Genomic DNA, 27364 nt, shown 5'->3' with positions numbered 1-27364 from the left:
GAAAGTACTGAGCGACTGAACTGAACTGATGGAGCATAAACCCAAGACGGCCCTCTGTTTGTAAACAGTAAAGTTAGCTAATGAAAAAGCTGGTGCAGAAACACAAAGAGTAACCAGCCTAGAAATCTGATGCCCCTTATGATGTCCACTTTGCACAAAGTATGCAGTCAGACTTGTCTGGATCAATAGTAACAGCGAAAATATTCGAAGTGTGGGTCAGTAAAATAATTCAGCTCTTTCTTGGTTATTTTGAGTCATGTGGGATTAAATATGTAGCAGCTCTGGAACCCAGAGACCAAAAATGCTTGATTCTTTGGTATTTGGGAACTTTATAGTATGTATGTATTGACTTTGTTGAATTTGGCAAGTAGTATTTGTTCTGGCCAGCCCACAGTGGCCTCAGTCCTCAGACCTCAATTGCATATATATTCTCAGTATATTTGAAGTATACTAGGTAAGGAACATACGAATCCTTCAAAAAGAAGAGAGTAATTATTTTGTACAAAACTGACTGGTCTTAATGACCAGTGATTATTATTTCTGTAAAATGATTATTTTACAGAAATATAACCAATTGGTTTATTTTCTTTTTAAAAAAAAATTTATCTTCCCTTCCTTCTTCCCTGTTTTCCCCCATCCCCCACTTCTTTTTGTAGTTTTGAGATTGGTGGATATAGAAAGTCATGTGTTCCTACCCATCGCTAACTGGAACTGCTGTCTTAGCTTGCTGCGTGCAGTAAATTTTAGGACAAAAAGTCTTAGAAGCGTGAAAATAGCAGACACACCTCATTTGCTTTGGCAGAGGGAACAGCTTTTTCTCCCAAGTAGCTCTAGGTAAGACCTAATCTCCAAAGGTGATCTTGTAAGTCCCAAGTTCCAAATGACAGAAAGCAGAATACCTTGTATTTTAAAGTACTCCCTCCAAAAAAAAAGAAAATAATAAAGTACTCCCTCCATTCTTTCCTCCTTGTTTGTTATTTTTGCAAGTTTACTTTCTAAGAGGTAGTTTAGAAATGGATACTGCCCATTTCCTGACTGTTTCTCAGGTCATTTAGCATCAACATCTGCCAGTTTGCATCAAGAGACTCTTGTGGTCTTGCTTTGAGACTCCTCAGGGGGATGGCTTTTGCCACTATAGCTGCTTCAGCCCCTGGCAGCTGGGTGTCATATATAGTAAGAAGTAAAAACATGTGCCCAATTAGCTATACAGATTGTTTGGATGAAAGTTGGAAAGATGGGTTTCTTACTGCTGTCATATGTAAAAGCACTAACATTTGCTAGTGGCTTCTTGCTTCTGAATAGACCCTAGGTGGGAACAGATGAGAGAGGTGGATTGGATCATTTCCTTCTTTCAAAGAAGTCATCAGAGTAGACCTCAGGTGCCTTGCTGACATTGGCTTTTGGTAGCAGCATTTGCCTCGTTTTTTTTAAGCTCCCAACCAGGTACAACAATAAGCCAGCTTGCTCTATTTTCCATGTCACCTGTGCTCATTCTTAGTCTCGTGTTTGACTCTTTGTGACTCCCTAGACTAGCTTGCCAGGCTCCTCTGCCCATGGAATTTTCCAGACAGAATGATGGACTGGGGTGCCATTTCCTATTCTAGCGGATCTTCCACACTCAGAGTTTGAACCTACGTCTCTTGCGTCTCCTGCATTGGCAGGCAGTTTCTTGACCACTAACGCCACCTGGAGAGCCCATATGTTATATGTCAGGGCCTTTTTCTTAGCCTGCAGAGATCAAACTAAGATGATCAGGAGAGGGAAGCCTGCAAAAACCTTTCACCTCTTGTTCAGATTGGAATAGACTGACTTTCCCATTTTCCTTTGACTCTAGTAGGCTTGGGCAAGAAGTATGAAAGCTGTTCACTGAGGAGGCAAAAACCCTGTCCTCAGAAGGCTTGCAAATTTAGAACTTCAGCCTCTTTGCATGTCGAAAAATAAAGGTTGTCCCAGAATGTTAGACTTCAAAGGATTTCAATGTTGGGAATATAGAAACTCAGAGAGGTTAAGAAACTTGTGCAAGGGCATAAGTCACTTAGGGACATCCCAGACCAGAACTGAAGACTTCCTGAGACTTTACTCTGATCTTACTGACTCAGTACCCCTGGAGTACAATCACGTGTTGATAATGTATTTTTTCTTCTTGGGCCATCATCATCTCCTTAGGGGAACAGTATATCCTGGCATGTGTGTGTAATGCTCAGTTGCGTCTGACTCTTTGCGACCATGGATTGTAGCCCGCCAGTCTCTTCTGTTCATGAAATTTTCCAGGCAAGCATACTCAAGTGGGTTGCCATTTTCTACTCAAGGGAATCTTCTCGACCCAGTACTGAACTTGTGTCTCGTGTCTGCTGCGTTGGCAGGCAGATTCTTTACCACTGTGCCACCTCGAACAGCATAGCCAAGAACAATAAGTAGTGAGACCAGTGATGTAATGTGATGAGTTTAGAATCAGACTCCTAGGTTTGGATCCTTTTTCCTTTATAGATTGGCTGTGTGACCTCAGGCCAAATCCCTTAAACTCTGTTCAGTTTATCCCACTGTGAAGTGAAGATTATATTTTCTTCCTCATAGAGTTGAAGTTGGTTAAAAGTGATAATTCATGTCAGTCTCCTCAGTACATGCAACTGACTTAAAAGATATTGCTGTTAATAAACATTTTAAAATCCCCTCTCAGCCTGGACCAACCAGATTGACCGTTTGCCTCTTTCCTTTCCACTTTATGCTCCCAATCACTGAAGGACCAGAACAAGACTCATCATCTCTGTGAAACTTTCCCATTGAGTAGATTTTGGAGTCTGACAAACTGATTTTATTTCCTAGTCCCATTGCTTAGTGGTTAAGAAACCTCAGTTTCCTAATCTGTAAGATGTCTGACATCATAGGTTGTTGTGAAGATGATGATGTATATGAAGCGTATAACAAATACCAATTCCTATTCATCAGTCCTGCCACCTTCCTTTCCATAACACTGGTTCACACTCCTCTCTCCTTTCCTGTCTCCATTCGTCTTTTTGTGGTTTTGCCCTTCATGGTCTTTCTGTCCATAAGGGGTGATTCTGTTTGAAAGGTAGACTGTAAGCCCTAGAATATGGGGACTTGCCTGATTGTCACTTCATGGAGCTGCCTAAGAATTAGAAACACTTTTCTGATCTCCCTTCTCTGGCTATCTGTGGAGGCAGGCATCCACTGGGACCGTGATCTCTAGGACTGCCCTTAGCCCAGCAGTGCCACCTCCAGACCTGGGGCCAAGCAAGCAACCAAGCCCATCCCCAGGAATAGCAGCTGGGTCTGCCACAGGAGAGGAGGAAGGCTGGAAGCTGATTTGGAGGAGGAGGGAGAGAGAGAGGCAGAAGCAGTTAGAGCTGAGATTGGAGGAGAAAAGCTGGAGGCTTATCTTGGGCCAGCATAAACTAAGCAGTTACTGCCTTTAATCTTTCAAGTAAACCCCCAAAGCTATGCCTAGAAGTATGTGTCCTGGTTTGTAGTTTTTTTTCTCCCTTTTTTCTTCTTCCTTTCTTCCCACCCCTTCTTGTCTGTCACTCCATTTCAGTGTATGCCACTTAGCTGAAACAGGAGACCAGAGTCACTTACTGCAAGAACAGGAGAGCTTCTGTGGGCATTTGGGGCATCAGCATTCCTGAAGTGCCCCAGGAGACCTGGCCTGGCTGCTGACAAGAGCACTTTTCTAGGAAAAGAGGAGCTTGATCCTGTCACCAACTTTCTGATAATAACAGTTACAATAAAGGCTAACACTTACCAAATACTTTTTATGAGCCAGGTATTAGGGCAGAGCATTTTACATGGGACATCTCATTTCCTCTATCCACCAGTCCATGAGGTACAACTGTCCCATTTAAAAATTATATATTGATGGTCACAAACCTGGTGCATCACCGTGATTCAGATACAGGTTCGTCTGCTTGCAGAGCTCGTCCTATTAGTTACTCCGCTCCAGTTTCTCCTTTCCTAGATAGCTCCTTGACCTCTGTGTACTTATATTTATTTTCCTACAAAGTGGCAGTAATTATTTCCTTGAGTTACACTTCAATGTAGCTCTTACAATGTACTAACAATGAAAAGTGGGATTAATTAATAATGATGTTCTGTTAGTAATTAAATTTGGTTCTGGGGTGCCCAGATTGTGCTGAGTCTATCCATTTCAGAGGGATAGCAGGAGGACCACTGGGAAGGTAGTCCCATTAGATGAGTGTAAATCAGTACCAAGTTAGAAATCCTGGCTTTTTCCAGATCTGCACACCTGGAACCTAGTGGAAAGGGAATGAAATTTGGAACTGACTGGAAGATTGCCCCAGATTAGGGACAGAAGTTAGTTCAGTTCAGTTGCTCAATCGTGCCTGACTCTTTGTGACCCCATGGACTGCAGCATGCCAGCCTTCTCTGTCCCTCACCAGAGATTGCTCAAATTCATGTCCATCAAGTCACTGATGCCATCCAACCATCTCATCCTCTGTTGTCCCCTTCTCCTCCTGCCTTCATTCTTTCCCAACAGCAAGGTCTTTTCCAGTGAGTCAGTTCTTCGCATCAGTGGCCAAAGTATTGGAGCTTCAGCTTCAACATTACTCCTTCCAATGAATATTTAGGAATGGTTTCCTTTAGGATTGACTGGCTTGATCTCCTTGCAGTCCAAGGGACTCTCCAGCACCACTGTTCAAAAGCATTAATTCTTCGGCACTCAGCATTCTTTATGGTCCAACTCTCACATCCATATGTGACTGCTGGAAAAACCATAGCTTTGACTAGACAAACCTTTGTCAGCAAAGTAATGTCTCAGCTTTTTAATATGCTGTCTAGGTTTGCCATAGCTTTTCTTTCAAGGAGCAAGTGTCTTTTATTTCATGGCTGCAGTCACTGTCTGCAGTGATTTTTGGAACCCAAGAAAATAAAGTCTGTCACTGTTTCCATTGTTTGCCCATCTGTTTGCCATGAAGTGATGGGACCTGATGGCATGATCTTAGTTTTTTGATATTGAGTTTTAAACCAGCTTTTTCACTCTCTTCTTTCACTTTCATCAAGAGGATCTTCATTTCCTCTTCACTTTCTGCCATAAGGGTGGTGTCATCTGCATGTCTGAGGTTATTGATATTTCTCCTGGCAATCTTGATTCTAGCTTGTACTTCATCCAGCCCTGCATTTTACATGATGTTCTCTGCCTTATAAGTTAAATGAGCAGGGTGACAATATGCAGCATTGATGTACTCCTTCCCCAATTTGGAAGCAGTCCATTGTTCCATGTCCAGTTCTAACTGTTGCTTCCTGACCTGCATACAGATTTCTCAGGAGGCAGGTAAGGTGGTCTGGTATGCCCATCTCTTGAAGAATTTTTCACAGTTTATTCTGATCCACACAGTCAAGGCTTTGGTGTAGTCAATAAAGCACAAGTAGATGTTTTTCTGGAACTCTTTTGCTTTTTCAATGACCCAACGGACGTTGGCAATTTGATCTTTTGTTCCTCTGCATTTTCTAAATCCAGGTTGAACATCTGGAAGTTCACAGTTTACATACTGTTGAAGCCTAGCTTAGAGAATTTTCAGTATTACTTTGCTGGTGTGTGAGATGAGTGCAACTGTACAGTAATTTGAACATTCTTTGGCATTGCCTTTCTTTGGAATTGGAATGAAAATTGACCGTTTCTAGTTTTGTGGCCACTGCTGAGTTTTCTACATTTGCTGGCATATTGAGTGCAGCACTTTCATAGCATCATCTTTTAGGACTTGAAATAGCTCAGCTGCAATTTCATCACCTCCACTTGCTTTGTTTGTAGTGATGCTTCCTAAGGCCCACTTGACTTCACATTCCAGGATGTCTGGCTCTATGTTAGTGATCACATCAGCATGGCTATCTGGGTCATTAAGATCTTTTTTGTATAGTTCTTCTGTATATTCTTGCCACCTTTTCTTAATATCTTCTGCCACTGTTATGTCCATACCATTCTGTCCTTTATTGTGCCCATCTTTGCATGAAATGTTCCCTTAGTATCTCTAATTTTCTTGAAGAGATCTCTAGTCTTTCCCATTTTATTGTTTTCTTCTATTTGTTTGCATTGATCACTGAGGAAGGCTTTCTTATCTGTCCTTGCTATTGTTAGGAACTCTGTATTCAAATGGGTATATCTTTCCTTTTCTCCTTTGCCTTTTGCTTCTCTTCTTTTCTCAGCTATTTGTAAGGCCTCTTCAGACAGCCATTTTGCCTTTTTGCATTTCTTTTTCTTGGGGTTGATCTTGATCCCTGTCTCCTATACAATGTCATGAGCCTCCGTCCATAGTTCATCAGGCACTCTGTCTATCAGATCTAGTCCCTTTAATCTATTTCTCACTTCCACTGTATAATCATAAGGGATTTGATTTAGGTCATACCTGAATGGTCTAGTGGTTTTCCCCACTTTCTTCAATTTAAGTCTGAATTTGGCAATAAGGGGTTCATGATCTGAGCTACAGTCAGCTCCTGGTCTTGTTTTTGCTGAGTGTATAGAGCTTCTCCATCTTCAACTGCAAAGAATATAATATGTCTGATTTCGGTATTGACCATATGGTCAATGAGTAGAGTCATCTCTTGTGGTGTTGAAAGAGGGTGCTTGCTACAAACAGTGTGTTCTCTTGGTGAAACTCTGTTAGCCTTTGGCCTGCTTCATTTTGTACTCCAAGGCCAAACTTGCCTGTTTCTCCAGGGAAATCCTGACTTCCTACTTTTGCATTCCAGTCCCCTATTATGAAAAGGACATCTTTTTCTGGTGTTAGTTCTAGAAGGTCTTGTAGGTCATCATAGAACCGTTCAACTTTAGCTTCTTCAGCATTAGTGGTTGGGGCATAGATTTGGATTACTGTGATATTGAATGGTTTGCCTTGGAAACGAACCGAGGTCATTCTGTTGTTTTTTAGATTGCACCCAAGTACTGCATTTCGGACCCTTTTGTTGACTGTGAGGACTACTCCATTTCTTCTAAGGGATTTTTGCCCACAATAGTAGATGTAATGGTCATTTGAATTAAATTCGCCCATTCCTGTCCATTTTAGCTCACTGATTACTAAAATTTCGATGTTCAAACCCTTGCCCTCTCCTGTTTGACCACTTCCAATTTACCTTGATTCAAGGACCTAATATTCCAGGTTCCTATGCAATACTGTTCTTCCCAGCATCGGACTTTACTTCCATCACCAGTCACATCCACAGCTGGACACTGTTTTCACTTTGGCTTCGTCTTTTCATTCTTTCTGGAGTTACTTCTCTACTCTTCTCCAGTAGCATATTGGGCACCTACTGACCTGGGGAGTTCATCTTTCAGTGTCCTATCTTTCTGCCTTTTCATACTGTTCATGGGGTTCTCAAGGCACGAATAATGAATTGGTTTGCCATTCCCTTCTCCAGTGGACCACGTTTTGTTAGAACTCGCCACCATGACCCATCCATCTTGGGTGGCTCTACATGGCATGGCTCATAGTTTCATTGAGTTAGACATGGCTGTGGTCCATGTGATCAGTTTGGTTAGTTTTCTGTGATTGTGGTTTTCATTCTGTCTGCCCTCTGATGAATAAGGATAACAGCTTATGGAAGGTTCCTCATGGGAAAGACTGATGGGGGAATCTTGTTCTGATGGGTGGGGCCATGCTAAGTAAATCTTTAATCCAATTTTCTGTTGATGGGTAGGGCTGTTCCCTCCCTGTTGTCTGGACTGAGGGCAAACTGTTGTTGACCCATGCCTTCACAGGAAACTCCTTTCTCCTGGCTCTTGATGTGCACAAGGTTTTGTTTGTGCCCTCCAAGAGTCTGTTTCCCCATTCCTGTTAAAGTTCTGTAATCAAATCCCACTGGTCTCCAAAGTCAAATTCTTTGGGGGTTCTTAGTCCCTTTCCCTTTCCCCAAGTGGGGAAATCTGTTGTGGGTACTAGAACTTTCTTAATAGTGCAAGAATTTCTTTGATATAATTGTTCTGCAGTTAGGGACAGAAAGTGAGCAATAATTCAGATATCCAGAGGGCACAGCAAATAGCCAGCTTGATTTTATTCAGGATTATTCACAAGTCTTATCCTTTGGAGAATCTGATCCCCTGTGTATTTCTGATTGGTGGTGAATTTGAGCAGGGTTACTTCTGTAGTTCAAGAGACTGTTTTTGAGCAATACTCATGTGTGTGACTCAAGTCAAGCATAGGCATCCTGTCCTGTCTGGGCCTGGGGAAGTCAAAGCCTAGACCCGTTGTTCAAATGGGACAAGCTGGGATTTCCATCAGGGTAAGCAGATACTACTTGGCTTTTAATAACAGCTTTCATCTGTGGAAGTCATTGTGTGCCAGGTACTCTTTATTAGTGTATCCTGACTGAATCCTTACAACTGCTCTATGAAGTAGGTACTGCTTTTCAGGTTGATGAAATTCAGGTTTTTGATCAGGGTCAAATAGCCAGTAGCAGAGTTGGACTTAAAGAGCTAGAGTTTTTAGCCATGATGGGGTCCTGAAACATCACAGGTTTAAGGACTCTGGACTAATTCTAGCCCCATCCTCTGGTGAGGCTGAGCCTAAGGGCATCTTGCCTGCCTGCTTCATGGTGGTAAGACTTGCGGGGGAGAGAGCAGTGGCTAGGACGCCATTCTTAGCAGTGGGCACAGACCGTGTGCTGTTCTTTTTCCAGTCGTTGTTGTTTAGTCCCTAAGTCATGTCTGACTCTTTGCAGTCCCCATGGAGTGCAGCAGGCCAGGTTCTTCTGTCCTTCACTGTCTCCCACAGTTTGCTCAAATCTATGTACATTGAGTCAGTGATGCTATCTAACCATCTCATCCTCTGCCGCCCCCTTTTCCTCCTGCTCTCAATCTATCCCAGCAGCAGGGTCTTTTCCAGTGACTCAGCTCTTTTGCATCTGGTGGCCAATGTATTAGTGCTTAAGTCTCAATCCTTCCAATGAATATTCAGGATTGGTTTCCTTTAGGATTGACTAGTTTGACCTCCCTGCAGTCCAAGGGATTCTCAAGAGTCTTCTTCAGCACCACAATTCAAAAGCATTAATTCTTTGGCACTCAGCCTTCTTTATGGTCCAGTTCTCATATATGTACATGACTACTGGAAAACCATAACTTTGACTATATGGATCTTTGTCAGCAAAATGATGTTTCTGCTTTTTAATATGCTTTCTAGGTTTGTCATAGCTTTCCATCCAAGAAGCAAGTGTCTTTTAATTTCATGGCTGCAGTCACTGTCCACAGTGATTTTGGAGCCCACAAAAATAAAATCTATCACTATTTCCATTTTTTCCCAATCTATTTGCCATGCAGTGGTGTGACTAGATGCCATGATCTTAGTTTTTGAATGTTGAGTTTTAAGCCAACCTTTTCACTTTTCTTTCACCCTCATCAAGAAGCTCTTTAGTTTCTTTCCACTTTCTGTCATTAGGGTGGTATCATCTGCGTATCTGATGTTGTTGGTATTTCTCCCAGAAATCTTGATTCCAGCTTGTGATTCATTCACTTTGGCATTTTGCATGATGTACTCTGCATATAAGTTAAATAAGCAGCATGACAGTAAATAGCCTTGACATACTTCTTTCCCAATTTGGAACCAGTTCGTTGTCCATGTCCAGTTCTAGCTGTTGCTTCTTGACTTGCATATGTTTCTTAGGAGACAGGTAAGGTGGTCTGGTACTCCCATTTCTTAGGAATTTTCCAGTTTGTTGTGATCCCCACAGTCAAAGGCTTTAGCGTAGTCAATGAAGCAGAAGTAAATGTTTTTCTGGAAATCCCTTGCTTTTCCTGTGATCCAGCAGATGTTGGCAATTTGATCTCTGGGTCCTCTGCCTTTTCTAAATCCAGTTTATGTATCTGGAATTTCTCGGTTCACATACTGCTGAAGCCTGGCTTGGAGAATTTTGAGCCTACCTTGCTGGTAGGTGAAATGAATGCAGTTGTGCCGTAGTTTGAAAATTCTTTGGCATTGCCCTTCTTTGGGATTGGAATGAAGATTGACCTTTTCCAGTCCTGTGCCCTTGCTGAGTTTTCCAAATTTGCTGACATATTGACTGTAGCACTTTAACAGCATCATCTTTTAGGATTTTACATAGGTCTGCTGGAATTCCATCACCTCCATTAGCTTTGTTCTTAGTAATGCTTCCTAAAGTCCACTTGACTTCACACTCCAGGATGTCTGGCTCTAGGTGAGTGACTACACTCCTATCATCATAGTTATCTGAATCATTAAGACCTTTCTTGTATAGTTCTGTGTATTCTGTCCACCTCTTAATCTCTTCTGTTAGGTCCTTACTCACTCCCATTCTTGGATGAAATGTTTCCTCTGCTATCTCCAATTTTTTTTGAAGAGAAGTTCTCTTTCTTAGAGAATCTTTCCCATCCTGTTGTTTTCCTGTATTTCTTTACACTTCATTTCAGAAGGCCTTCTTATCTCTCTTTGCTTTTTTCTCAAACTCTGCATTCAGTTGGGTATATTTTTCCCTTTCTCCCTTTTCAGCTATTTGTAAAGCCTCCTCAGACAACCACTTTGCCTTCTTGCATTTCTTTTTCCTTGGGGTGGTTTTGGTCACTGCCTCCTGTACAGTGTTATAAACCTCCATATATAGTTCTTTATGCACTCTGCCAGATCTAATCCTTTGAACCTATTCATCACCTCCACCTTATAATCATAAGGGATTTGATTTAGGCCATACCTAAATGGTCTAGTAGTTTTCCCTACTTTTCTTCAATTTAAGACTAAATTTTGCAATAAGGAGCTCACGATCTGAGCCACGGTCAGCTCCCAGTCTTGTTTTTGCTGACTGTATAGAGCTTCTCCATCTTTGGCTGCAGAGAATATAATCACTCTGATTTCAATAGTGATCATTTGGTGGTGTCCATGTGTAGAGTCATCTCTTGTGTTGTTGGAAAAGAGTGTTTGCTATGACCAGTGTGTTCTTTTGGCAAAACTCTGTTAGCCTTTGCCCTGCTTCATTTTGTACTCCAAGGCCAAACTTGCTTTCTACTGCAGGTTTCTCTTGATTTCCAACTTTTGCATTCCAGTTCCCATGATGAAAAGGACATCATTTTTGCTGTTAGTTCTACAAGGTCTTATAGATCTTCATACCCAACTTTAGCTTCTTTAGCATCAGTGGTTAAGGCAAAGTGATGTTGAATGGTTTGCCTTGGAAATGAACCGATGTCACTGTTTTGTTGACTATGAGGGCTACTCCATTTCTTCTAAGGGATTCTTGGCCACAGTAGGAGATATAATGGTTACCTGAATTAAATTCATCCACTCCTGTCCACTTTAGTTCACTGATTCCTAAAATGATATTCACTCTTGCCATCTCCTGCTTGACCACATCCAATTTCCTTGATTCATAGACCTAACATTCCAGATTTCTATGCAGTATTGTTTACAGCATTGGACTTGACTTTCACCACCAGACACATCCACAGTTGAGTGTTGTTTCCAGTTTGGCTCAGCCAGTTCATTCTTTCTGGAGATATTAGTAATTGCCCTCTGCTCTTCCCCCATAGCATATTGGACACCTTCCAACCTGGGGGGCTCATCTTCCAGTGTTAATGTGTTTTTGCTCTTTCATACTGCTCATGGGGTTCTCACGGCAAGAATACTGGTGTGTTTTGCCATTCCCTCCTCCAATGGGCCACATTTTGTCAGTACACTTCACTATGACCCACCCATCTTGGGTGGCCCTGCACAGTATGGCTTATAGCTTCATTGCATTACAAAGCCCCTTTACCAAACCATGCTGTGATCTATGAAGGGGCTTCTGATATAGGTGTGTTAAGCAGTCTAGCTTAGTGGTTAAATTGAAAGTGAAAGTTGACTCAGTCTTGTCTGTTTGCAACCCCATGGACTATACAGTAGAAATCCATGGAATTCTCCAGGCCAGAGTACTGTAGTGGGTAGCCTTTCCCTTCTGCAGGGGATCTTCCCAACCCAGGGATTGAACCCAGGTCTCCCGCATTGTGCGTGAATTCTTTACCATCTGAGCCACAAGGGAAGCTCAAGAATACTGGAGTGGGTAGGCTATCCCTTCTCCAATGGATATTTCCAACCCAGGAATCGAACTGGGGTCTCCTGCATCGCTAACAGATTCTTTACCAGCTGAGCTATCAGGGGTTTTTCAAGTCAGACATATCAGGTTCTGCTTGTGATCCTGGGTAATCTTCTTTGCACCCCAACTTTCCTGTCTTTGAATGGAGTTATGGTAAGCATATATGAGTTTTATTGTCCATAAAGTGCTTTGTATCATGCATGATGTGCTATCCAGTGCTAAGTAATTGAAAATTGCTCTTATTAGGAATTAGCAAACAGCTAGTGTGTCCAGGGAAGCTTGCAACTTTAAAACACTTGAAGTGTGGCCATCCTGTGACATAGGGCTGAGCCCCTGATTGAACCTGAGAAATCTCTTGGTGCAGAACTGTTTTCCCAAAGAAAGAGGTAGACAGTAAAGAAGGGAGCCCATTAGGTAATCAGGGGACCACACTCACCATCAGATCTGTAAATACTTCCTTCTGGCTTGAGACCATCACTTACCTCAAAGGAAAGGACCAGAATGGAAGGAAGGGACCCAGCCTGCTGTCACTTTGACTGATCATCTGTCTAAACTGATTTCCCACTCCTTTTTTTTTTTTTATCTCTTGGGTATAAAATGCCTCAGGTTTCAGCTGGTTCTGCTATGTCAGGTCATCAAAGATGCTCTCATGTGGAGGGCTTGTAAATGGGTAAATGGATTAGAACCTCTTTGAGAGGTCCATCTGTTCTGTCCCTACTTGAAGGCCTTGGCACCAGGATTTGGAGGAAGCTGGTGTAATATAGCATCTGTCCAATGGGAGCAGAGGTGAGTGGCCTAGGGTAGGTGAGTCAGTCAGAAACCAGGAAATCCTCTTATCGTGCCAGATACCTGGGCTTTCCTCAGCAGCAAGAACTGAGCAGCAAAATCTGGTGAGTCAGCATGTCTGGGAATTAGAGTTGCCAGTCTGTGAGCATGTGGAATTTTTAAGTTTAGGCCTTTTGTTTCTTTCAGCATTTCAGTCGTAGAAACACAGATCTGGAAACCAGACCGTCCATGTGGTATAGTGCTGTTTGTTTTGGATAATTTAGCTTGAACAGGTTGCTTCTCATGTATTCTGGTCTTCCAAGAATTAACCCCCTTGGCTTTTACAATTTTAATAAGTTGTGCTATGGCTTACTAGCTATACTCTAAAACCATAAAAAGGTTTCAGAAAACTTACTTGGGTCTGTCATTTTCCACACCAAAAACCTTCTAAAGGGGCTTCAGTGTGGTTTTGAAACCTAAGTGAAACTGCAAATCCAAAAAAGGCATGTATAGTCATGTCTGTCATTTATTCTTTTTGAAGGTGGAGAATGGGACACACCCTGATACTATGTGATTCCAGTGAACACAGGAATGATTATGGTCTTCATTTTAAACTTGTACAGTGAGAACATACCCTTAGAATTCCTTTTGAAGATAACTCTGAATTTATGCAAGTACTATTTGGAGGAAGTAAAGTTCTTTAGCTAAAGTTTAAAGCTCCAACTTTACATTAAAAGCACCCTTTTACCCTACTGCCAGTCTCATTAGAGCTTTGAATTTGGATTGTGAAGGTCCATGACTCTAGAGCTGGTGAGACATGGGTCTGACGTTGATTTGGTCCACTTTCCCTGCTATACTTCCAAGTTTCTATTAACATAATTTCAGAGGCTACAGCTATTACGCTCTGCTGTGCTGTGCTTAGTCACTCAGTCGTGTCCAACTCTTTGCAACCCCATGGACTGTAGCCTGCCAGGCTCCTCTGTCCATGGGGATTCTCCAGGCAAGAATACTGGAGTGGGTTGCCATGCCCTTCTCCAAGGGATCTTCCCAACCCAGAAATTGAACCCAGGTATCCCACATTGCAGATGGATTCTTTACTGTCTGAGCCACCAGGGGAAGCCCAAGAATGCCAGAGTAGGTAGCCTGTCCCTTCTCCAGGGGATCTTCCTGAGCCAGGAATTGAACTGGGGTCTCCTGCATTGCAGGCAGATTCTTTAGGTAGCAAAATTTTACAAGCACTAAATTTTAGATGGATCTTCTGGTAGACTAGTTGAAGGTAAGAATGAGTCTAAGTAGGTAAAGTGTCTCCAGAGAAATCACCTCCTTCCTGGCCAAGAAATTTCTAGCAATCTTCCTATAAAACACTTTTTAGTTAAGTAATAAGTAAATCACTATGATGTTACGTATTAGTGCAGACTTTTCTTTTTCATCTAGCTGTTATCCTATCATTTAGAGATTGTATTTGGGTAAATCAGCCCTTCTTTTAAAATGGAGACACCTTCTTAGAAGACTAATAAGCCTGCAGGCCCTATAGGACATTCACATTTAGTGTGAACTTGACTTTCCTTCTACATACTACCTTTCTGAGAGGGGTTTTTAGAAGAGAAGCTCAGCAACTGGGACCCTTGGCATGGAATATAGTCCTGGTGGATGGCTCCCATAGGTGGATAGGGTAAGGGTGGAGAAAGGGCTTGCAAATTCTTTACTTCATCTTTAGGGCATTATGAAACTATATATAGTTATTTTGGATGTGACCACTCTTTCTCCTTGTTCATCCTACTTAAAAAGAAAATCTGAGAATTTTGACATTAGAGACTAGAAGATGAACCTTTTATTTGTACCTTTGGTGTTAACACAGGCTCAAATAACTTTCTTATGTGATGGCGAATTGGCAAGACAAATTTCCTTTGGAATATTTCTGGCAAACCCATAGTCTTCCTGATGCATTCTGCACATGAATTCTTTGTGATCTATGTTACCTTAAGAATTTTAGGAATTTCCATTATTGGTTCTCCATATGTGTCCTAGCCACTGCATTTCCAAGGTGAAGGTATAGGCTTGTGAGGAAGGTGATGGTGAACTTGGGGTATTTCCGCTAGTTCATGGTTGGCTCATTGCAAGAATGGTGTTGCACTGTGCAGTCCCTGGAGAAGAGCTTGCATACTCTGTCTTCCTGTTCAGTGGTGATTGCTCTTTAATTTTCTTCTAGGTTGGCTGGCTCCTCTGACTGATGGCATGTTGAGGCACATGGGCCAGTGGCAACGAGGGCATCTAATCCAGAGAGGGCCGCTCTAGAGGCCAGGCCACCAGCATCATGGGCCAGTGTGTCACCAAGTGTAAGAATCCCTCATCAACTCTGGGTAGCAAGAATGGAGACCGTGACCCCAGCAGCAAGTCACATGGTAGGCGGAGTGCAAGCCACCGTGAGGAACAGCTGCCCGCCTGTGGCAAGCCAGGTGGAGATATCCTTGTCAATGGGACCAAGAAGGCAGAGGCTGCTCCTGAGGCCTGCCAGCTGCCAACATCCTCCGGAGATGCTGGGAGGGAGCCCAAGTCAAATGCCGAGGAGTCGTCTCTGCAGAGGCTGGAAGAACTGTTCAGGCGCTATAAGGATGAACGGGAGGATGCAATTTTGGAGGAAGGCATGGAGCGCTTTTGCAATGATCTATGTGTGGACCCCACGGAATTTCGAGTGCTGCTTTTGGCTTGGAAGTTCCAGGCTGCTACCATGTGCAAATTCACCAGGTTAGTCACAAATACTTGGTGTCACCAGGTGAACAGAGGAGGAAAAAGAGCACCATTGAGCAGTGGTGCGCAGCTAGGATAGAAGTGGGCATCAACAGTCCTTGCCTGAAGTTAAGTGAATAATCCATGTTGCCAAGTTGCTGTCCCACCCCACTGCTATTTCAGACTTCTGTCTTTTCTTCCGCTCCTTTGTCAGTTCACTTACTTCCTTACTCAGTGTTTATGTGCACCTCTCATGTGTCAGGCATCGAGTGCCACTGGGGATGTGCTTTAGTCACTGTAGGAAGCTTGTTGCCCCTTTCAGCTCTCCGAACAATACGCTTAGCCACCCTGTGTTCCAGTAAGGACAGCTGGCCCCAGTTATCAACTAGTGCGTGCGTGCAGTCAGTCATGCCCAGCTCTTTGTGACCCTGTGGACCATAGCCTGCCAGGCTCTTCTGTCTGTGGTATTTTCTGGGTAAGAATACTGGAGTGGGTTGCCATTTCCTCCTCCAGGGGATATTCCCAGCCCAGGGATCGAACCCGTATCTCCTGTGCTGGCAGGCTGATTCTTTACCACTGAGCCACCTGGGAAGTCCTGTCAGCCAGTAGTTAAGTGCTTTGTTATGATCACGCATCCATCCCTACAGAGATTATTTGTGGGAGACAGCATGGCAGGGTCACAAGGTGTGGTTTGCAGAGCACTGGATTATAAGTAAGAAGAATTGACTTTGAGAACCCCTCGACAAAACTTTTAGTCCCTGGGTAAGTTACTCAGCAGACCTCAGATGTTCTATCTTCAGAACATACAGAATCTCAAAGAACATGATTGGTTTGAGACCATGTTGTAAGCCAGAAGTATTATATATAGATGTTAAAAAATACACATACAATGTTTGCTTTTTACTAACAGAATTTTGATCTCTGGTGGCAGTTTCCCCAGGTTCATCCAGAATCTTTGGACTCCAAAAATTTTCCTTGGCAGTAACCAAAACTATTCCAAAAACAAACAACCCCTATAGAATCAAAAGGAAAACAGGAAGACTCCCTCCCCATCTCCAAGGAAAGTCTACAGCTTAATCACTATTGCAGAATGAGAAACTGCATGGAGCAGGAGACTTTGGAAAGATGAATAGATGAATGAATGATATCAGCTGCCTACCATGTGCCTGGCACTATTAGAATTTGACATAACTTGTTTAGTTAAACCCTATGAAGTAAGGTAGTATTCTTACCATTTGGCAGATGAAGTAGGATTGCAATTAGTAGAGGAGTTGGAGTTCAAATCCCGACAGCCTCATGGTTATGCTCTTAATTATACTATATCGCCTCTCAGTAAATGATATCATTTACAATGATTAATTATGCCCCTCCCTATTGCAGGAAGGAATTTTTTGACGGCTGCAAAGCAATAAGTGCAGACAGCATTGATGGGATCTGTGCACGGTTCCCTAGCCTCTTAACAGAAGCCAAACAAGAGGATAAATTCAAGGATCTCTACCGGTTTACATTTCAGTTTGGCCTGGACTCTGAAGAAGGGCAGCGGTCACTGCATCGAGAAATAGCCATTGCCCTGTGGAAACTCGTCTTTACCCAGAACAATCCCCCGGTATTGGACCAATGGCTAAACTTCCTAACAGAGAACCCCTCGGGGATCAAGGGCATCTCCAGGGACACTTGGAATATGTTCCTTAACTTCACTCAGGTGATTGGCCCTGACCTCAGCAACTACAGCGAAGATGAGGCCTGGCCAAGTCTCTTCGATACCTTTGTGGAGTGGGAAATGGAGCGAAGGAAAAGAGAAGGGGAAGGGAGAGGTGCACTCAGCTCAGGGCCCGAGGGCTTGTGTCCCGAGGAGCAGACTTAGTGGCTCTGTCTCAGGAGCAGCAGCAAGGGTCTGCCTGCTGCCCTGCAGTCAACCAAGGAATTGGACCTTTCTGGAAATTACTGAAGATCCGGATATTTTCTACTTTACACCTTTCTCTGCCTTGTATCTGAAAGGGCTCTAAAATGCTGTATCATGTTTTAGGCACTTTCTTCACTTTTGGTTATTTTGGTTATTTCCCTTTTTTGGGGAGGGGTCCCCCAAATATTTGAACCTGGCTACATGTTGTATATCTTTTTTTTTTTTTTTTGAAGCCTTCAGATAGAATAAGCCTGCCACTTCTTGCACAAATTAGATTTTTTTTTTTTTTGGTGGGGGAGGGTGTAGAGCAGGTAGTGGGGAATGGGACAGTTAGGTTGAATTATCGTTATAAAATGATACAGTGCCAGATCTCAGTTTTGCATATTCTTGTTTTTCAGGGCAGGTCTGTACTGTGTGTAGTGCTGTTTACATGGTTGAATTTAGGTTGTAATAATTACTTTTAAAGATTTACACAGAGTTGAATTTTGAATTAGCAGTGTTAACTGTTAACCACATTGCATTAATTCCCAGGCAATTTAAAGCTCTTGGAGAGCCAAGGCCAGCCAAGAGCATTTGTAGTCTGGTGATGACCCCCTTTTAAGCTAATTTATCTGAAACTCTTTATTTTTCTCACTTCTTGCTCATTCCTTCTTTGACCTATTTCATTTCATGTTGAGTTTATCCGTCAACATGCTGCACCTGTCAGTCAAGTGAGCAGTTTTGTTAGAACACATTGTACTGAGAACCACTTAAGCATTGAATGCAGAGAAAGCAGTGCTACCTCAGTTTTGCTGGAAGTAGACTTTGATAGTTTTCTTTCTTTGATGAATTTTCTGTATTTTCATGTTGTAAGTGGAAATACTTTTTTTTTTTTTTTTCATTTGCTTTGGAGCCAAAGTTTCTGTTCCTGGTGGTCGGAAAACTGTGCCTGCCGGCCAACTGACTTGAAGGAAAACTGTGGTATGGAGCTCTGCTTGAATTTTTTTTTTTTTCTTAATTGAGTATCATCAGCTTACTTGTCTGGCAAGTGCAGGAGCCTGGGGTTGGCCTGAACTCTGCCAAACAAATACATAGTGTATTTAATGGTTAAACGCGGGCCCTGTCCCTTCTTGCTGCACCCGTGTTGTCACTTAACCCCCAGAGTTATTTATTTTCTTCTTTGTTAATGTCAGGCTCATTTGGGGTAATGTGATGACTATTTAGGTTTACATGACCCTCCTCACCTTTTCCTACCCCCAAATATGTATATATACATATATATGTATATATTTTACCTATATTATATATATATATATATACACATATATGTATCTATATTCCTTTGTTTCTTTGCCTGCTAAAACTAGCTATAAAAGGGAGCTGCCTTCAATATACAAAGTATAAGAGTGTCAGGGAGCATCATAATGAAGGCTTTTGAATATGAATTTAGATCATTTTCATTAAAGATGAATTTTCTGTCTTTTCCTCACAAGAGGGAGTCCCAATTCCCTAGACACACCTCCACGTGCTTGCTTTGTAAGGCCAGCTTTGGTTAAACTGCCACACAGGAGCTGACTGGTCCTACCTGGTTTTAGTAGAGGGTCCTCTTATTTTTCCATTAAAAAAAAAAAAATGTCCTCATAAAACTGTACTGGAAGGATGGATGGCAGGAACTTGTACCGTTCAGCTTCCAATACTTTGGAACAGATTGAAAAGGGAATTTTTAAATAAAAATTTATAAAAATATTTATACTCTTGAGGCAGTGAGAGTTTGTCTATTAAATATTTGGAGTTTTCTCCCTCAACTTACCCATCTCCCTCCCAGGTATGTTTCTCAGCCTGGGCAGGAATTGCTTATTTTGAGTTGTTTTATTTCTTTTATTACTTATCTATGGCTCTGGGCTCCCATCTTTACAAAGATGATTTAAGGAGTTTCTGCAGTCAATGTTTTTGTATAATTGGTATTGACATAGGGAACATATATATATTTTTTAATCTGAACCCTGAGAGTTGCCCCTTTTACAGGAGTGGATGAGAAACTAAAGTTAGCCACAGTAGTTAGCACTACTGTTGGAAAGCTGATGGGTCCCAGTCCAGATATCTGGCTTTGTTCTAGCCTAAGACACAAGATCCTTGTGGACAGTTTCTAAGGGTCCTGGCAGGTTCTGTGGGCTCAGTTGAAGTCAAGGTACCTAGACTGAGGTATTGAGACTGCCATCTCATCCAGTCAATTTACAGCCCCATTTTTCCTCAGTTCTGGGTTGCGCAGAGGTTAAGGTTAAAACCTTAACCCAGCAAGCTGCTTCTAGCCAGGTAAGACTGTTTCTGTCTCAGATCAGAAGGGGGTATGGAGAGGACACAAAAGGCTGAGTTATCCTAAGGACTGGAGGAACTGGATTCCTTCCCCAGCCTACAAGAAAGCATTCCATGCATTAGGTGTGCTATAACGGATTTTTTAAAAAACACTCAGCTTCCTCTTCAACAAAAGAGCCATTTAAAATATTTTTGGTTATATATTTAATGGCCTATTTGTTACACAAATGCAAATTAAAGCCTGAAAAGGGAACGGTTAGGGAGGGACTTAGTTTCCTTCTAGGTTTGAGTCTTTGATGCAAGGAATTCAAGCTTATGCAGTCACATGGACCAATGCTTGACTTTCTCGTGGCTATAGGAAAAGCAGTTCTCTGCAGAGGGATCCAAGATGGAGTGTGTGTGTAGGGTTTGCCGTTATACTTCTGGGAAGTGAGAGGTTCCTGTTCCTCTTCACCTACAGATAGGTTTGCTGCTTAATGAGTGAGCAGTAATTGTGTTGAAGAGGTCAATGCATGCCCCTCAGGTAAGCCAGTGCACACTTCACTTTAAACAAAAGGACACCAGAGTGGTGTGGTGGTGTGGTCAGGGGCAGGATGTGGATGCCATTTTGAAAATAGGCAAATACCAGAGTGACCACAACAAACTGAGTATGTTGGGAAGTTGTTTTTTGGCAGTTTTGTGAGCTTCTATGGTATTTCTTTAGCAATTGATTAGAAAGCAATATGAGATGAAGTGTGCTTCACTGCCTTGCTCTTCCCCTATACCTGCCAAATGTGAATGTATCATTCTTAACCCTGCATCCTGTAATGACACTTTGCTATACTTAGGCTAGTTGACTCAGCAACTAGCAGTTCTCCCTGCCAGATGTGCTCACATGTGTTGAGTGGTTCAAGATTCCATTTCTACCCTTCTGGTAAGAAAAAAAATCTAGAGCTAGGTAAAGATCCAAATTTCAGCCAAGCCCTCAGGCTCAAGGGAATCCAACAGAAAATGTACAAGGCAGTGTTTTCAATATTAAACTTCCCTAAGGAAGGCACAGACTAGCCTTCTTGGAGAGGAAGAAAGGATTAAGCCACACATTTATTAGTGGGTCTTAAAATAGTACAGATCTCCCAAGGACTGGTGGCAAAATTCAGTCAGTGATGGATCTTGTAGGGTGTGGGACTCCATAGTTCATGTGATGGCCACATATAGTATACTATGCCAAACTGTATTAAATAGTGATGGGAAATTACTTAGATAAAGACCTGGTATAAAAGTTTAAAAACCAAAACATCTGTATTTGGGGCCATGTTTGGTTTGCATTTAAAGTCAGTCAGTCTTCAGTGCCGTGAAGCCCAAAGGTAGACCCAGTCAGACAGTTACAAAGCCTGGAAGAAAGCTGCTGCTAGGTTTCTTTGCTGCAGTAGCCCACTTTGCCACTCTTCTTGTGTGTCTGGTTAGTCATGACCTGAACGCCTTGGTAACTGGGTAGCTAACAAAGGTCTTCCCTGGGGGACTCAGCAGTATCTTGTTTAAATGTGTGCGTGTGTGCTAATTCACTTCAGTCATATCCGACACTGTGTGACCTGTGGACTATATAGCCCACCAGGCTCCTCTGTCCACAGGATTCTCCAGGCAAGAATACTGGAGTGGGTTGCCATGCCCTCATCCAGGAGATCTTCCCAACCCAGGGATTGAACCGGCATCTGTCTCCTGCATTGGCAGGTGGATTCTTTACCACTAGCACCACCTGGGAAGCCCTTGTTTAAACAAGATGGACTAAAGGGACTATTAAGTCATTAAAGTGTTAATTGGGACTCATTTGAGAAATGTAACATTGATCCTCCTCTTACTCCACAGTTTTCTGAATCATATTATAGAGGGGTTTCCCACCCACTCCCCATTCAGAGTTTACACCTTTTTTAAGTTGTAATCATTAGCATTTATCCAGGTTAACCTTGACTAGCACTGCCTTACATTGAGAATCTGCAGGTGTTTTTCCTCACTGAAAAACAATATTGAGTAACCATCAGATTCTGTTTCTGATTCAGGTGCTGGAGTTATCACATCCTTCTCCCTATTCCTTTCTTTGAAAACTGAGCCTGCTCTTCCACCACCCACCTTCCCTACAACTTTCAGCATAAATCTTGCATATTGCCAAAGGAAGCCATCCAGCAGCTGCTGTGGTTTTTTCCCCAACACATTTATTCTGGGAGAAGTGTCTTCCTTCTGACCCTGGTTCTAGCCCCTTGAGTCTGTTATTAATTGTTCTTACCTGTTGCACTAATGAATATGATACTAGGTTTCAAAGGAGGGATTTGAAGCAATAGGCAAATGGGGCTTGGATAAATTGGTCCTACAAATAAGATACCCTGCCTTATCCCGCTGAGGTGATGAGTCCACTACTCATGTGACCCTCCACCTTTGTGGATTCCTCTTGGTTTGTGACCAGCGTATCTGTTTCTTGAAGTTGTACAAACTTGTTGACAAAAGTCAATACTTTGATTTGTATTCTCTGCACTGTTGCACTCTCCAAATGGCTCCTTGAATATTTTTATTAACTTGTTACACACATTATTGTCTACTTTTTTATTTGGAAGGTAACCTGCTGTTGGACTTAATAAATTTGTTTACTTGACTAATGACAGTTCTGCAAGAAACAAAAAACCACCCCCCCCCCAACAAAAAAAATACCTGTGACTTCATTCTGGGGTGAGCTTTACCCACCAGGAGCCTCTTCCAACATAATGGATGGCAAATCCTGTGCTTTGGAAAACCGTCCAGATCTTACAGGATCCCCAGCTACAAATACGGATGTTGATCTCCCACTCACCAAGCTTAACAGCTTTTCAAGTCCCAGTACTTTTAGGCAAGAAGCAAATGCATTCTCACAGGGCCACTACCTAAACAGTCTTATCAACTGATGTGGATTCCCATGAAGAATAAAAAGTGAATTAGAACTCTCTTAGTAGTTGGCTGCTATATCTCCTAGGTTGGCAGTGACTAAGGGAAAGGAGGCAAGCTGAAAACTGTCAGGTGCTACTGTTCTGTGATCTTTGGCAAGTTAGTGAAACTCTGAGTTTCCTTTTAGTCATCTGTAAAATCAAGAGAGACTGTTATTTCTATCAACGTTAGGATTTAAAAGAACACCCATGATTTATAAAGCACCAAAGACACAAAAGTTTAAGGTTTCCAAAGGCTGGTAGGTAATGCAGGGAATCCAGATAATAGGAGGATTGGAATGGTCACATAAGACCTTTCAAAATCACTGCCTCTCTTCGGGACTCAACTTCCCTATGCCAAATTGGGAGGATGGTGGGCTTAGAGTAACATGGTCCCTGATGCCTCCCTCTGGCTTTTGCATTCTAGAAGTCTAACTGTGGTAGACCTTCTTTAGTCACTAAGTCATGTCTGACTCTTTTGTGACCCCATGGACTGTAGCCTGCCAGGCCCCTCTGTCCATGGGATTTCTGAGGCAAGAATACTAGAACGGGTTGCCATTTTCTTCTCCAGCGGATCTTCCCAACCCAGGGATTGAAACTGCATCTCCTGCATTGACAGGTGGATTCTTGACCATTGAGCCATCAGGAAATCTAGGGGGTGACTTTTTCCTCACTTAAAAAATATGTACTTGTTTTCCCAGTTGGCTCTTGGGCTTGTCTTTGGCTTTTTGAGCTACTGAGCCCAGCCAGGGCTTTACAAATAGAGGTATGGGAAATAATAAAGTGAAGATTACTGATTTGGGTGCTTGTATAGAATATGGGGCCATTTATTAAAAGTGTCATCATGGTGCTATATGGCTAAAAACCAATTTTTGACTAGATGAGGGATAAGCAACTAACACTACCAGATAAGTATGTGGAATGGTATACTGAAAGTAGTTCTGAGGGTTCAGAGTACTGTAGTCACCTCAGCACTGGCCGCCTCCTTCCTCTCAAATCCAGCTGCCAAAGTACATGGCTGGGTTAGCTTTGGAAGTCATTCTCTAACTCTGGATTTTGACCTAGACCGTAAAGGGTTATTCTGCCTGGGAAGTTAAGGCAAGGGAGCCAGCCTAACCTCTCCTACCTCCTTTGCTATGACTTCCAAGGATGCCCTCTCTTATGAAAGCTATAAGTCTCTTATGTGGGTTTAACATTCTTCCCATGTAATATTCCTTGATTCTCTTACCTTGTGGGATGCTGAGAAAGTTAGTGAAATATGGCAGCAATGCGGTCAGCAGCAGAGCATCTAACTCTATAATGTTTTGTAATCCATGCTGGGCCCATGTTTATATGCGGTGTTGCTGCTGAGAATTCGAGTATGTTACAATGCAGAGCTACAAAATAATATGGTACTAGTGTGAGACAAGACAGAAGAAGACACAGACAAGGCTCTTGAATACACAGACTACAATGCAGCCTCCTTTACTGTGTAAGTAAAGATAGGTAATTGGATAAAATCTAAATATTTGGTGAAGTTACCTATGCCAAAATAAGTTCTAGGAGGAATAAAGGTATATGTGTAAAAAATTAAGTCATTTAAAAAATATACATAATATAATCAGTGGATATTAAATTATCTCTGGATCAGTCAAGACTTTTTACACATAAAAGCAAATAGAAAAAAATCATTATAGACAAGAACAGACTTCTAAAACTTAAAAAACTAGAAACATTTTTGCAATAATTGAGAAATGAACACATTTGTAAAGAGAACTTAAAAACAGAATGGAAAATTCATTATGGAAAAGACAACAGAAACATGGGCAATGGATATGGACAACTAAAGAAAAACAATTGGCCAAAAGCTTCTGGAAAAAATAGATGACAAATCTAAAGGGTATTCGAATAAATAATTTTTAAATCCTAAATTAAACCTATAATGAAAAACTTTTAAATCTATCAAATTGACAAAGATTTGAAAAAATGCTAGCAAACAAGGTAAAAACTTTTCTGGAATTTAAAAAAACCTTCAGTGGTTCATACTCCAGCCCAATTAAATTCACTTCTAGGAGTTTTTTCCTCAAGAAATAATTATCTGCCAAAGATGTGCAAGGATATGATTGGCAGCATCATTTGGGGACAACTTGGGACTGGTTTAGAAATTATGGCACACATCAACATGTTGGAATATTATGCAGCTATTAAAAACTGCTTTTGAATAGTGGAAAATGTATGATAGAAGATTATAAAATAGTGGTAGTTACTGACTCTGGTGGGATTAGGTATGATTTTAACTTTTCTGGATTTTTCAAGTTTCCATTAATGGGTTTCTTTTATAATAGAGAAGAGAATTTACAAAAAGGGGGACAAAAGGAAATGAAAATAACATGACTGAGTGTTTTACTAAACAACCCCATTATGGGTGAGGAGGCTAGGAAGTTTGGGAGTAGTACTTTCAAAGCCTAAACCAAGTATTCTGTGAAAATCCTTCAAGTTGCTTTTTTCCCCCAAATGAGAAGTTGCTTCTCTAGCAGCTGCCTTGGCAGCTCAGCAGTGGCTGCCTAGAAGGGTGTGGGAGGAAAAATGCACAAACGCACTTATGAATGGAATGTGTTTTGCAAGAGGCCAAGTTGGCAGCTTTGGCTTCCAAAAGGTGGGAGCATCAGAAAGAACAATGTGTGCAGACTGGAGCCTCAAGAGACTTTATGGTCTGGGCCTATCTCTGCAGAGTTCTGGAGTTGGGGGCCCAAGGGAAAACTTCACCCCACCCATCGAGAAAAAGGAATAGCCTTGGCTGTCCCTAGGAGCAAAGGGAGTGCTCTTGGCACAGGGAGCCTTGATCTACTCTGTGAGTCTGCAGTTCAAAGATGATCCTCAACAAAATGTAGGCTTTCCCAATTTAATTCTCATAACCACCTTATGAAGTAGGTAATTTATGTTGCCATCTTTAAAATGAAACCTAGAGAGTTCCCTGGTGGTCTAGTGGTTAAGATTCTGCACTTTCACTGCTGTATCCTGGGTTCAGTCCCTGGTCGACCCCGTTTAGGGAACTGGCAAGCTGCGTGCTGTGGCCAAAATGAAAAAAATTTTAAAGGAGGAAACTGAGGCTCAGAGAGGGAAACTAATTCATAACACATTCCACTACTCAGTCATTTTTCACAAACTGAATCTTTGAATATTCATATCCTTAAAAGTAGATACATCCTCATTTTACAGAGCTGTGGGAATGGGCTCAAACAAGGTTAAGTAACTGGCCCAGCAGCAGAGCTGAAGTGCCAACCTTCAGGCAGACATTTATTTTGTGTCTCAGGACTGGAGTCTCAAGAGGTAAACAGCAGCTAAACTCCCACAGCTTTGGAGTTCTGCAGTAGGAAAGAATCCAGCAACACTGTTTCAAGATGTTCTCAAGGCCTTGCAGCTGAGGTCAGCAGTCCACCTAGGGAATTTACAAGGGAACTTCAAATGGTAGTATCTCAATCCAAAATCAAGCAGCTCTTCAGTTCTGGCTTCTGGTTCCCAACTTCCAGATCTTGTGGAAGTTGCATTTAAAGGATTAAACACAGACTCAAATGCCCAACCTTGAGAGTTAATTTTAAGTAAATTATTTTTTTCTGATTATAAAACAAATATGTGCTGATTTTAAAAAACAAACCAGCCTACTTTCAGAAAAGCATCTGGTAAATTGAATCTGCCCATCCCATCAGCCAGAGATAAAAACTCTTCATATTTTGCCATATAGCCTTCCAGGTTTTGTTCCAAGCCTGTGCATATCTTTTTTTCTAGTCAACTACACAGACTATTCTGCAACCCTCCATGCATTATACAACCTATGATATACTATGAATGCATAATCTCATCTTCACAACAATCCTGTAAGATGTATGCCACTCTTATGTACCAAGCACAGAGGTGTTAAATAAGGTTCACACAACTAAAAGTAGGAACGCTGGAATTCAGAGTCAGGTAGTCTGGATCCAGAGGTCTACTGCTGCTGCTTGTAGATCTTTCACTAGATTTTATTTACACACACATAATTTTTAAAGAATAGAATTCCACCAAATAACCCCATACCATCTCCTCCATTGACATGTTTTTGAGAAACTATCTTGTTACTGTAGGATAATACTCTAGGAGTAGAACTGCTGGGTCCCAGGGTAGGGAGCAATTGAACAAGGTTTTTTGGAATGATACATACTGCTTGACAGATTAGTTCATCTTTTCAGTAGGGCAGCTAGTATCTCTATCAGTTTTGGAACTGTGTGTGCCTGTGCCCATGTCCTTTCCAACACAGAATGTTGATAATTTGAAAGTTAATTTTTAAAAAAGCAAAGGTTTTTTTTTTACTGAAATTGAAGCTTCTAAGTTAGGACAGCTGGTATTGGAGGCACCTACTGGTAAAGGGTAACACTGCAGTTACTCTGGAAGGAAGTGTTCCTAAAAATTGAACTGAAAGAGGATTTCCTGGGTTGGTTAAAAGCTAAGAGTCTTCTATTTTCCTCTGTGGACCTGCCAGATTTTCAGTCAGCATTTTTCTTTCAATTTTATAACAGTCATTCAATAGAAAGTAGTTTGCCTTACAGAAATCGCTTCAGAGATGTTACAACTTTGACAAGACTACATACTGTCTGGGTTTTCTCTTCCTGGTTTCCTTACTTATATACAGGAGTGCTACATGAAATGAGCACCTGCTAGAATACTTGTATATAAACCCACTGACACCAAAGAAAGTACACACTGG

At 41.9% G+C, this 27364-nt stretch overlaps 1 protein-coding gene across 8 annotated transcripts in view; it reads left to right on the top strand.

Annotated features, from left to right (window-relative positions):
• DCUN1D3 (defective in cullin neddylation 1 domain containing 3) overlaps window positions 1–22344 on the top strand; it is a 53441-nt gene extending 31097 nt beyond the window's left edge. For all 8 annotated transcript variants that reach the window (XM_043456018.1, XM_043456011.1, XM_043456013.1 and 5 more), the window contains 2 exons: window positions 15008–15543; window positions 16906–22344. In XM_043456018.1, coding sequence (XP_043311953.1) covers window positions 15113–15543; window positions 16906–17389 — 915 coding nt within the window. In that variant the 5' untranslated portion in view covers window positions 15008–15112 and the 3' untranslated portion in view covers window positions 17390–22344. The remainder of the gene's footprint in view (window positions 1–15007; window positions 15544–16905) is intronic.
• Window positions 22345–27364: the final 5020 nt, after the last annotated feature.

This window comes from Cervus canadensis, chromosome 32 (genome assembly GCF_019320065.1).
Source record: "Cervus canadensis isolate Bull #8, Minnesota chromosome 32, ASM1932006v1, whole genome shotgun sequence".
NCBI lineage: Eukaryota > Metazoa > Chordata > Mammalia > Artiodactyla > Cervidae > Cervus > Cervus canadensis.
Note: the sequence above shows the minus strand (reverse complement) of the source record. Positions and strands in the feature narration are given on the sequence as shown.